Below are 13,258 nucleotides of genomic sequence, written 5' to 3' on the forward strand. Positions count from 1 at the left end.
CTGTTAAAAATCCTTTCCCACTTGGTTGCTGGTGGAGTTCTGGCTGCTGGTGCAATTCAGATTGCTACTCGCTGGATGCCACTGGGGTATCAGTCACAACACTATATGTTGTGTCTGCTGCTTTCCTGTGACTGTCAGTCTCCAGGTACCCTTCTGCTGTTGTTCTGTCTTCTCCTGTTTTCTGGAATGTGCCCTCTCTGCTTCACACTGGCTAATGTTTCTCCATCTGTTTAAATGTGTCCTTATCCTATTCCACCATCTTGATTCTCCACAACAGTGTAAGTCTTACATAATGTATTAGTAATTGCTTCCTCTTATTCCCATTTCCAGAAAAAAAATTACAATTAATTGGTGCTGATTACTCTTCAACTATTTAAAAGACTTAACCAATGAAGTCATCTGAGCTGAGGACATTTTCTGCTCAGATATTTTATTTCTTCATGAGTCAGTTTTGATGTTTATTACTTTTGAGGAATATATCCATTTCTTCTAAGTTATCTAATTTGTTGTTCTAAGTTACATAAGTATTCTCTTATAATCTCCTCATTTCCATAATTTGGTGCTAATATTAGCATTTATTTCATCTCTGATTGCCGTAGCTTGAATCTTCTCTTTTCTTCAGTAGTCTAGCTACAGATTTGTCAATTTTGTTGATCTTTTCAAGAAGTCAACTTTGAGTTTCATAGATTCTGTAGTTTTTCTATTCTTCATTTACCTCTGTTTTAGTCTTTAGTATTTCCTTCCCTCTACTAGCTAAGGTCTAAATCCTTCTCAGAGCAATACAAAAAGAATGAGCTGACAAATACATTTTAGCTTGCTTTTTTAGTTATTGAAGATGAAATCCTAGTTGTTTCTTTGAGATATCTTTTTCAATGTATAAGTTTAGAGTAATAAATTCACATAGTATACTTTGAGTATTACTTTGCATTTCATTAGTATATTGTGCTTTCATATTCATTCATATCAAAGTGTTTACAGTTTCCCTTTAAGAGTTCTTTGATTCAATATTTGCTCAATAGTTCAGTTTGTTTCTATATATAGTTATGTGGTACACAGCAATATTTCTTCAGACCATATATGCAATTGTAGAGCCACAAGATCATAATGGAATGGGAAAGTGCCTGTCACACAGTGATGTCACAGCTATCTTCTAAGCACACAACAAAATCACTTAAGGATGCAATTCTCAGAACTTCTCCCCCTTCCATTCTTGAGTGACACATGACTATCTGTATATTTCCAAAAATTTGCAACCGTTATTAGTAATTTCATTACATTGTGGTTGGAGAATTTTGTATGATTTCAGTACAAATTCACTGATATTTGTCTTATGGTCTAAAGTGTGACTTATCCTAAAGAATGTTCTGAATGTTCTTGAGGCTACATATTCTCATATTGAGTGGGTTTATTTAGAAAAAGATTTATTTATTTTTATTGGAAATGCAGATTTATGGTGAGATGGAGAGAAACAGAGATTTTCCATCCACTGGTTTACTCCACAAATAGTCTCAATGGCCAGAGTTGAACCAATCTGAAGCCAGAAGCCAGGAGCATCTTCTGAGTCTCCCAGATGGGTGCAGATACCCAAAGCTTTGGACCATCCTCTGTTACTTTCCCAGCCCATCATCAGGGAGCTGGATGGGAAGTGGAGCAACCAGGACATGAAGTGGAGCACATATGGGATCTTGCTGTGTGAAAGGGAAAGATTAGCCAGTTGAACCATTGTGCCAGGCCCATTGAGTGGTTTTCTATCAATGTCTGTTGGCTCATTAGTGTATAGCATTGTACAAGTCTTACATTTCCTTACTAATCTTTTGTCTGAAATCTTTACTGATACTGAAGTCTCCAAAGATTATATCCAATTACCATCAGGATTGCTCCAGAAACCTCTCATAACAAACACGAACAAACAAGTTAGAATAGACAGACAGAGAACAGATGGGAAGGCTTGGAAGCAGACAGGAAGTGGCCAGCCGGGATGCACTTGTGACTCACTGGGTGGGACACAAAGATCAGATACTCCTCTCTGGGGTGTTGAGGCTTTCTCTGCACACCCCTCCCAAAAATATTCACCTGAACTGTTGACATTTGTCCTGTTAAAGTTATAGAGTTGGACTACCCGAAAAACAGCCAGGTTCAGCAAAATCACGCTTCAATGCTATAAAATGCTAAATACTAACATTGAAAAAGACAAGAGACAGCTGAATAGCAATCTATAGCCATTTTAACGTATATAGACCATGGTTGAATGTAAACCAAAGTTGAAATGTCTATGGGGAAGTCACAGGTTGTGGTCGAGAACATGCATTTTCCTAGTAACATATTGGTTAATCAATACCATGTCAATTAATGCCATAATGCTGTAAATGGTTGTAAATATTGGGTTGAGTTTTTTACTTGATTGGGATGATACTCTGCTGGTTCTGCCTTTGGACCAGAGATGGTCTCACCAGGAAGCCGTTGAATTTGCCAGGACAATTAGATGCTGGACTTTACGATTGGTCAAAACCTCCAATGAAAGAATCTCAACTGAGTTTGAACTATGGAAATACAGCGGGGTGGAGCAATCCAGTGTGGGAGGGGGAGGGTTTGGGGAGGGGCGGGGGGAATTCCAGTGCAAAAAAAAAAAAAAATGTGTGTCACATAATGCAATGAAATTAATAATAATAAAAAAAACAATAAAAAAATGTAAAAAAAAAAAAAAAAAAGATTATATCCAATTGTATTTTTCTTCAGTTCTCTCAGTTTTCACATTATATATTTTGAGGTTTCTTGTTAGAAGCATACAATCGTGGGCTTTTGCATTTATACTGTCTATTACACATGTTCACTTAAATATAAGATAGCTAACTGCTGGATTTCACTTACTCATATTTCAAAACAAATAAGAACCCAGGGGAGAAGTGAATCAAGTCTTCCTGCACAGGCCCATATGGTAAATATTTTAGGTTTTGAGATCCCCCTGTTCTCTTGCAACTACTTAGCAATGTTGCTGCAGCACAAAAGCAGCCAGACACAATACAAGGCTGTTTTCAGTACACTCCCTTCTTCCTTCTTTCTGTGACAACACAAATTTTGGACAACATTTTAAAAGCAGTCTGTGGGGAGGTATACAGAATTGTTGTAAACAGATCAATGAAAGCTCTTAATGGCAAGGATACAGAAATAGCTGGATTTTACAGTGCATTTGTCAAGTAGGCCTGGCTGAATTACCAGGTGAGCAATGGAAGCGTCAAGTTGGGTGAGGAACGCTCTTTCCACCGAGTGAGGCTAGCCTATCTCACCTTTCTAAATTAAGTGAGCTTTATTACATATGTGTGAGCTCCCTCTTTATCCAACGGTCTCATCACTAACACCCAATACAAGCAGGGCTATGTATAAATGACTTTTCACTCAGGGTTCTCAATGAAGCAGCTTACAAATTACACAGATTTTGTTTGGCCATTATTATGATTATTTCAAAAACCTGAAATCAAATTTTTTAGGCAGCGAATCATTCCACAGTTCACCACAGTTCTGAAGGCTTCCCATGACTAAACACTGCTGATTTTCTCCTGGCCAGTTACAGCATTTAAATGAGTCCCATATGCTAAATAAGAGAATTTTTAAAAAATTAGTGTTATCTATGTGCCATGATTTGCAAATGTACACTATCTGTCACTAATACTTCAGTGTATACTTTCTTAAAAATACATTTTCTTAACAATGTTCTATTTCTGGGTCTGGCATGATGGTTCAGTGGCTAAATTCTCACCTTGCATTGTGACAGGATCCCATTTGTGTGCTGGTTCATGTCCCAGCTGCTCCACTTCTCATTCAGCTCCCTGCTCGTGGCCTGGGAGAGCAGTGGAGGATGGCCCAAAGCCTTGGAAGGCTGTGTCCACGTAGGAGAGCCAAAAGAAGCTCCTGGCTCCTGGCTTTGGGTCAGCTCAGCTCCAGCCATTGAGGCTATTTGGGGACTGAGTCAGCAGATTAAATATCTTTCTCTCTCTCTCTCTCCCTCTTAACCTTTCTAATAAAAATAAGTAAGTCTTTTTAAAATGTTCTGCTCCCTGGGAATATGCACAGACAATGTAGAAAATACATATTGGTTGAACTATCAAAACCACTTGAGCAAGTATCTCAGAGCATGCCCCACATCCGGGACTTGGGGTGGGTGGGAAACTGGGTGGGGCTTCTCCCTCAATACCCCCCTTTACCTCAGATACAAGAAGGAAACAATATGGACATAATAGTCTTACCCACTTCCCTATAGCCCCTGAACATTTTTACCATAATTAACTATGTAAAGATTGTCAAAAATATAATAAAAAAGAAAATACATATTGGTTATATCTCGTATACAAAAGAAGTATAATTAGAAAAAGAACAGAAGAAAATTCACCAAAATGGCACAGTATCAATCTGGATTATGGGATTCTGTGTATTTTTCTTCTGCTTCTTTAGATTTTCAAGTTTTCTGTAATGAGCATGACTACAAAATAAACTTTTGTACACACAAAAAAGCTGTCTGAATTCAAGCTGACTGTTCTTACGCTGTTTAAACTGAAGATGATGAAAATATGTATTATGTTCCAACTTGGTCCCAAGTAAGGGCAGCACTAGTGCTTCCTAGTGCTGGTATTAGCTATACTTAGCCATCAAAGCCTGTGGAACAATTGGCTTTGTTCTGCTGAAAAATCTTAAAATCTTTAATACACAAGGGTATAGAAGTCTCTTGAAGTGAAAGAAAAAAGATGTTCTTTAAAAAAATTAAAAGCATGTAAAAAAGAGAGAAAAAACACAGAAGAGAAGGGCATAGCAAATGACACTTTCTTCATTCACTCATCCTATCTTAGTAACAAATACTTCAGGATACTTTGCTGAAGACTCTGGGGCATGAACAGGCAGGTGTGACACAGATCCAAGATGGCACACATGTAACAGTCCTTCAGTACACATGCAACATAACACCTGACATTAACGAAGAATGCTGAAACAGAGATAGCATACTCACAAACATTTACAACAGAGAAGGGCATAAAAAGTGATCAGAGGGCCTGGCGTAATGGCCTAGCACTGCTGGATTCTCGCCTTGCATGTACCAGGATTACATATGGACACCAATTTGTGACTTCACTGCTCCACTTCCCATCCAGCTTCCTGCTTATAGCCTGGAAGGGCTGTGGAAGATGGCCCAAGGCCTTGCAATCCTGCATCTGTGTGGCACACCTGGAGGAGGCTCCTGGCTCCTGGCTCCTGGCATTGGATTGGCTCAGCTCCAGCTGTTGTGGCCACTTGGAGAGTGAATCAGCGAATGGAACATCTTTTTTTCTACATATCTGCTTTTCCAATCAAAAATATAAAATAAATTTTTAAAAATATAAGAGTGAGGCCGTGCACGGTGGCCTAGTGGCTAAAGTCCTCACTTTGAGCACGCCAGGATCCCATATGGATGCCAGTTCTAATCCTGGTGGCCCCACTTCCAATCCAGCTCCCGGCTTGTGGCCTGGGAAAGCAATCAAGGATGGCCCAAAGCCTTGGCACTCTGCACCTGTGTAGGAGACCTGGATGAGCTCCTGGCTCCTGGCTTCGGATCGGCGCAGTACCGGCTGTTGTGGTCACTTGGGAAGTGAATCATTGGATGGAACATCTTCCTCTCTGTTTTTCCTTCTCTCTGTATATCTGACTTTGCAATAAAAATAAATCTTTTTTTTTAAAAAAAAAAGAGTGATCAGAGAGGTACAGAGTAAGCTGTGAGGAAGGAATCACTTCCGGCTGGAGGGATAAGGTGGGTAGGGATACTTACTAAGAGGATTGTCTACGGCCATACTACCCTGACCGTGTCTGGTCTCATCTGATCTGCCACCTCTCAACATAACCTAAATTCCCTCAAGTGATGGTCACAGAAGAATCTCACCCGTCACCTTCTCCCCTGCATTCCTTGCCCAAGTTCATAGATTAACTGTACATTCAAAAATACATTTATTCAGCAAATGTGCACTGGGTGGCTGGCAGGTGTGGACACAGATGTTGGTTAGATAAACACAAAATATATAAGCAGAGGAAAAGTCTGGCAGGAGGCGGGGGAGGAAGTAGTATTTCCTAGAGAGGAAAAAAAAGGGATGTTGAGATCGAGCTTAGACCTCTTTGGAGAAATGATGAAGGAGTAGTTCTCAGCCCAGGGAGAAGTGAAGAAGCTGAGGAAGCAAATCAGAACTCCAGCCCTCTGTAACTCTGGAGGGCAGCATAGTGAAAAATTACGATGGAGAGGTAGTCAGTGCCAGTGGCTCCAGTTACAAATTCTGAATCACATTCTAGACACAATGAAGCCACCAAGGAGGAAACAGTGGGTGCCATCCCTGCCCTCCTGTAGCACACAGCTTACTAAGAGGTGCAATTAAACAACGGGCCTCAGTCCGTGTTCTAAGTGCTGGGATACAGGGCATAGGGAGGACTGTGAGAGCACTGGGACACACCTGTTCCACCTCAAAAAGGTGTATCACTTTCCACTTGGATTACCACAATAGCTCCTTTCTCAGCTACACAGCTTTCAGTGTCCACCTTCCAATCACCACTGCTTATCACCTTTCCTTCACGCAAAAGAAAGTACATTGGCACAAAATCATTCATAACTTTGCCCGGGATAAATCTATGCTATGAGCTGGTCCTTTTTTGTTTAAATTTCCACCATGACTTATCCCAATGATTTTCAAATGTTTGACTCAACCTACAAAACAAAATCATTTGCCAGTATAATGCACACATATTCCCATAAGATACTAAAAAACGTTTCAAGAAACAATTCAACCCCAGCTGTAAGCAACTGCCTGGGTTCCCTTGTATCTATGCAAGCTTATACTGCTGGGAGAAAAGCAGCCAATAGCTATCAGGCATTCTGGGCTTGCTTAATGCCAAATTTGTGTTAACTATACCAGTATGCCAACATAGCTGTCTATTCTTTTTTTTTTTTTAATATGTGGGGAAGGTAGAGAGTGGCAGGCTGGGATGCACCACCAAAGCCCCTAAGCGGGGGTGCTATAAATGGCCCAGGGAAGGGGCTCTAGGGACACGTTAAAGTGGGAGTGGTTCCAACACCATCTGGTGCTCTGGAGGACCAGGGTAGATGCGGGACGAACTAGGCTGGGTTTCAGCCCTTACTGAACCATGTTTGAGCTGTATTGGGGTATGGAAGAGCCGTGGCTGGGTTGAAACATCCAACAGTAAGAACCAGATTGGGTTGAAGGCCAGTTAGGAAAAGCCACTGTTCCTGCTAGGACAGGAGGTGAACTGAACAGGGCTGGCTCATGGACCCACTGGTATGCGCGAAATCTGGCACTGGGAGAGTTTCTAATGGAGGAGCCTGGATAACTCCTCTGGCAGGACACAGTCGCTGCAGGTAAGCACAAGAAGCACGATAGGAAACAGCCCAGAACAGGCAATGGAAATTATCCCACTGGCATACACATGGCATTGGTTGGGGGCAGACCAGGCTGAACCTGTTCACATTACCCGCTGGCGAATCTGAGCACCAGAACAGAGTGTGGGTTGAGCCAAGTTCGGTTGCAACACATACCAGTACACATTAAGGAATGCCAAGGTGAGATAAGCCATACCAGATGTGGTTGCAGTGCCCAAACAGCACATGTGTAAACCGGGGGGGAGGAGGCAAAGCCGACAGGGGAATGTGGGTTCCCCTGCTGGACAACTACTTCCATTGGAAAGCGTGAGTTGGGATGGGGGCAGATCAGACTAGGCAGGGCTATAACACCTGTGGGCCTCATGTAAGCTAGATAAGGGAACAGCCACGGTGGGCTGACTGTTCTGACTGGTGTAAGCAAAAATTAGAGTGGGTGAGGGTTGGTTGGGCTTAGCCGCAGAATTAGCTGGCAGAGGCTGGCACTGGGAGCCAATTCTGTCAAGTCAAATGCCAGAACCACCTGGAGAGTGCATAATCTGGGAGTGGGTGTGGCCTAGAAAGGAAATAGTGGGCACCTCCCTCAGGGTTACCACTCCCACTGGACAGCACGAAAACCAGGACAGGGGCAGGGGTGGCTAAACAGAAAGGCACCTGCCAGTAGGTGTACGGGCTGGATAGTAGGTTGGTTGGGTTGAACTAGGCTTCAATGCCCATTGAAATGTGCGAGAGCTAAATAGGATGTGGGACAGACTGGACAAGCCTGCGGTACATACTGGTAAGCATGGAAACCAGGGTAGGGGGTAGAACTGGTGGGGGTTATGGGGGTGTCACCCCAACTAGGCTGCAGCTCCCACTGGTTTGTGTGAGGACTGAGTATGAAGTGGGTAGGATCGTTCATGAGGAAGACAGGGCTGGAAACAGAACGAACCCAGCAATCCCAACGACCAGCATGTGCATAAGCTGACTGGTGTGACAGACGGTGTTGGAGTCTGTACTAGCAAACTCACGCAAGAATCAGGCCTGGGATCATCTCAGATGAAGTTTCTTTGGAGATCCCTCCAACTGAACTGCTGATCTCAGAACCCCAACCATGAAGAGACTGTCAGCCAGTGGACTCTGAATAGGTTTCATTGCGATTGGAACTGAGAGATTGGCAGCAATCCAGAACTGATGAACTATCAAAACTGTTTGAGCAGGACCCTCGGAGCGCGCCTCCCGTTGGGTATCTGGGATGGGTGGGAGGCTGGGTGGGGCTTTTCCCTTTGTTATTCCCCTGACCCCAGATACAGGGAAAAATGATAATATTAGTGTGGAAACAATGGTATTACCAACTTTCACCCTGTAGCCCTTGACCCTTTGTACCCTAATCAACTAAGAAAGATTATTAAAAAATAATTTTAAAAAAAGAGAAAAAAAATAAAATAAAGTGGGAGTGGTTGCGCACATGTTTGAGAGGGGAGGAATGCCTTCTGAGGGTTTCTACAGACCAGTCCACTGCATTTGCAAGTGAGAGAACTGAAATGGGTGACTCAGAGAAGAGAAATGGTAGACCTGTCTGGGTCAGGCCAAGTCACTTACTCACATAAGAGACCTGGGCTGGGCTGGGCTAGGTCACATTGCCCACTACCCACTGGCACATGCAAAAGCTGGAGTTGGAGGGCATGCTGACTGTGCTAGGCCACAGTACCTACCTGCAAGTGTCAGAGCAGGGGTGGACATGTCAGGCTGGGCCACAGCACCCACCAGAATGTGAGAGACTATGATCTGAGGGCAGGTAGATTCTGTAGCAGACTTGGGGGCTCGCCTCTGTGGGAGTGCAGCACCCAAAAGTTTGGGTTTGCACAGAGAGCTGCAAATGGCAACAGGCTGAGCCAGGCTGGATCACAGAAGTAACCTGACATTCACAGGAGCCACAGCTGGGAGTTAGCCAGGCTGGGCCAGGCTGCAGCACCCACCAGTACACACAAAGACTGGGACTGAGGGCAGACCATGACAAGCAGGGCTGTGGAACCCACCAGCACATGTGAGATCTGGTCCTGGGAGTGGGCCTCATAGGGAAACTAGGGAACTCTCCTGGTAGGTCACAGCTCCCGTGAGTGTGAAAGCCAGGGCTGGCCAGGCCACAGTACCTGCTGGTGCTTGAGAGGCAGGAATGGGTATGAAACAGGCTGGGCTTGGCCACAGCACCCACCACAACATATAAGCTAGATCTGGGCAGTCTAGGGGTGGGCCAGGTGAGCTGTGTTACAGTATCCACTGGTAAAAGCCAGAATGGATGTGGGACAGTTGGGCTAGGCCACAGTACCTGCCTGTGAGTGACAGGATTGGAAGATGACCATGTTAGGTTGGACCACAGCACCCAACGGCACAAAAGATCCAAGGCTTGATAAGGGAACTTTCCTACTTGGCTGCAACTCCTACTGCTGAGCACAAAAACCAGCACAGAATGGGAAGGGCAGGCTGGGTGGGCTGCCACACATCAGCCTATGTGTGGGCCAGGTCTGGGGGCAGGTCAGGCTGGGCAGTCTGCAACACACACTGGCACAAACAAGAGCCAGGACAGGACTGCAGGCCAGGCCGAGTTGGACCACAACACCTGACAGTTCACCTAAGGGATGGGGGTGGGCCAGGCTGGGCTAGCCTGCTGCACTAGTTGGCATACATGTGGGCTGGGACTGGGGGGCAGGGCGGGCTGAATTAAGCTGCAGCATCCAAGGGTGTGCATGAGAACCAGATGGGATGTGGGCTCAGTTAGGATGCAGCACATGCCTAAACCAGAGTTAGGGGCACACCTATTGGGGCTACTGGGGTCACCCTGACCTGGCCATGGCACCCATTGATGTGTGTGAAGACTGGGCCTGTGGAGGGCTGGCTGGGCTAGGTTTCAGCACCCATCAGTTTGCATGAGAGTTGGGGCTGGGTCAGAATTGACCAGGCAACTGCATCCATCAGTATGTGTGTAGGTTGTGGTGAAGGTGATGGACTAAACCTGACCCTACATACGAGTCAAATCTAAGGTCATCCCAGATGAGGTTTCCTGGGGAACTCCCCAACTAAACTGTAGAACTCAAACTGAAGCCACAGGGAAAAATCACAATATATGTGGTCTCCCCTTGGAGTGCATGTATAGGAACTTGGGCCTCCTCAGTTGCTGATGCCTATGCAGTTGTCAGCACGCCCAGATGCACAATGGGGATATGACAGCCAGGTCATCAGGGCCAGCAGAGGACACTGAATGCCTTGTCAGAGGATGGAAAGCAGAACAGGATGGACAATTCTCCAGCCAAGCTTTGCAGCATGCTCCCGGGTCTTTGGATGCACTAAGGTGAATCTGGTCAGCAAACAGACCTTGGAAAGATTCTCTCAACCTGGTACAATGAAGCCGATGATGTCCCAGAGCTGTCCAAACAACTCAAGTGAACACTCTCAGAATATTCTTCCTCACATTGCGATCTCTCTGGCGTCATCAAATGACTGTCCCCCATCCCTGGGTGTTGATGTAGTTTGACAGACTTTCCCCCCTTGCAGACACAAGAGGGCAAACAATTTTAAAACATTTGTCCCACCCACCTTCCTCCATACCTCAACCTTCCCCTTCCTAATGGGAGGCCCACCTCTCTCAACTAAGTAAATAATATTAAAAAATAAAATGAAAAACTTAAAAGCTGTAAAAAAGGAAACAGTTTAAACAGGGTGACCCTGATTCTTTTTATTCTAGGTCATGTCTTTTCTTTAAATGCTGGTTTTAACTTATTTATAAACTGCTAATGAGCTCTGATATAGAGCCCAAAAATCACTGACCACTCTCTCCACTACTGTCTTCCCCCTGATTTTTCAGAAAACCCTGTTCTTTCACCTTTTATCCCAACAATCCTGGATGCCAGGAATGCCCCACCCTTCTGCATGATTCTGTCCTACTTCAGACTCCTACTGATGTCTCAAGACTCAGCCCAGACACTTCTTCCCCAGGGAAACCTACTGGAAACACTCCCCCTGGGAGCATGCCTCCATCCTCAGAAGTCCTGGCCCTCATCACAACCCCGTATTCACAGCATGTGTCATGAGGACTTCTTCAGAATGAACAAGTCAGGGCAGACTGTAGAACTGAAGTCAAAAGGCAGTATACTTGGCTCATTGCTAACTGCAATACTTGTCTCTTTCATAACTCCTGCTTTGCTTACTTGGCTGTGAAACTGTCTGACTGTGTAGGCTCGAAGGCAGAGCCTCCTACGTGACCTTTGGCACGTTCGGTTCCTAGTTCCCAAGGATTCAGGTCTGAGTCCGCTTCTCTCACGGATGTTGTCAATGCCTGAGTCTGGTTATCAGGATTGCCAGACTGGAAGGGAGACAGGCACAGAATGCCAAGCTGAGATAGGCAGGGACACACAGTGCCTCCTCTCCTGCTACACTATGCAAGGCACTGTAAACTGCCCCTGTAATAACTCTGTAAATGTGCTGTCTGGGGCCGCACTCTGGTAGACTGTCAGTCCTGGTGGTTGGTTGCCTAATCCTCTCGTTGTAATTACAGCTTTGTTGTAACTGTCACTGGTGTAACATTGTGTTTTAGCGGTCAAGGGGATGCAACACAGAACACTGCATGGGACACCCAGATTTCATTCTAGAGTGCAGGTATGCGTACTGCTCCTCTGCTTCTAATCCACCCTCCCTGCAATTTTATCAGGGTAGGCAGCAGATGACGGCACCCACATGGGAGCCACGGGCGGAGTTCCTGCCTCCATCAGCTTCAGGCTGGCCCAGCTCAGCTGGGCAGGTATTTAAGGAAAAATCATCTGATGAAAGTGAGTCTGTAGTGTGGATTCGTTTCTAGATGTCAGTAAACCCTCTGTTTTTTTCATTTCAGGACCCCCAAATAGGGTTTAATCTACAGCAAAGATCAGGTGATGTCGCCGAAATACAGGGGCACTGATCTGCTTACCACCCCTTCTCACACGCTTACCATCCTGCAGCGCAGGCCAGCCAGCTGTGTCCCTCACTCAGCAGTCTTCCCTCCCTCACAGCCTATAGAGTCACTCTCTTCCTTCACGTTCAGAAATACCCCAGTCTACTGTGGCAGCAGCTGTCCCCCCAGCTGCCCACGGCCTGCTGACACCTGTCATTCTCCTAAATGACCTAGTTTTCTGTTGCAGAATGTCCACCTCTGAGGGGAGCTGGACTGCTGCTGGAGCCCAGAGCAGTGCCTAACGAGATCTTGGGGGACACGGTCCCAGGGTTCTTGGGGACCCATCCTGCAGCCGCCTTGAGGAGCCCCTGGTCGCACCACGGTCACGCTGGGCGCAGGACGCTGGAGGGCGTGGACGAGAGGGAGTCGAGGCGCCTACCAGTAATAGGTGACTGCGCAGGCCGCGCACACGCGCTCCGCCGGGGCTTCGCACACCTCACAGAGGAGCCGGCGCCCCTTGGGCACCGCCAGCGGGTAGATGGAGTTCATGCCGCCGAGAGCCGCGTCCGTCTCCAGGACGGTTGCCCGGCGAGGCCACGATGACCCTGGCGTCACGTGACGAGACTTTCCAAGGGCAAAGAGGAGGGGTGTGGCTCTACCGACCTCTCAAGTATATCTCTGAAGTTATTTTTTAAAATGCAAAACAAAAGAAAAAAAACTAAAAGAACATAACCTCCTCGCAACTTTCAAAGGTAGCTAGAAAACTTCTCCAAGGGCTGTACGGTGGCCGCTACAGATCAAATATGGTCGGCTCTTTACCCAGGCTAGGAAACTAACAGAAGGAAATGTGACAGGAGAAGTACGTCTCAGCGCAGGGTCCGGTTCTTAGGGCTCCCGGACGCAGCCCCCACACACTCCCAGACCGGCGAGACTGAGCCCTGACGCCCAACGCGGGGCAG

The 13,258-nt window shown here is 45.9% G+C and overlaps 1 protein-coding gene across 3 annotated transcripts in view; it reads right to left on the bottom strand.

The window, feature by feature from the left end:
* Positions 1 to 13,012, bottom strand: part of ZMYND12 (zinc finger MYND-type containing 12) — a 37,926-nt gene extending 24,914 nt beyond the window's left edge. Inside the window, exons 1-2 of one of the 3 annotated variants that reach the window (XM_058679745.1) lie at positions 12,739 to 12,860; positions 6,593 to 6,709 (exon numbers count right to left, since the gene is read on the bottom strand). In XM_058679745.1, coding sequence (XP_058535728.1) covers positions 6,593 to 6,612 — 20 coding nt within the window. In that variant the 5' untranslated portion in view covers positions 6,613 to 6,709; positions 12,739 to 12,860. Of the gene's footprint in view, positions 1 to 6,592; positions 6,710 to 12,738 lie in introns of all 3 variants that reach the window. The other 2 variants (XM_058679739.1, XM_004591518.2) reach the window with 2 other exon arrangements.
* Between the last annotated feature and the right edge of the window lie 246 nt (positions 13,013 to 13,258).

This window comes from Ochotona princeps, chromosome 2 (genome assembly GCF_030435755.1).
Source record: "Ochotona princeps isolate mOchPri1 chromosome 2, mOchPri1.hap1, whole genome shotgun sequence".
NCBI lineage: Eukaryota > Metazoa > Chordata > Mammalia > Lagomorpha > Ochotonidae > Ochotona > Ochotona princeps.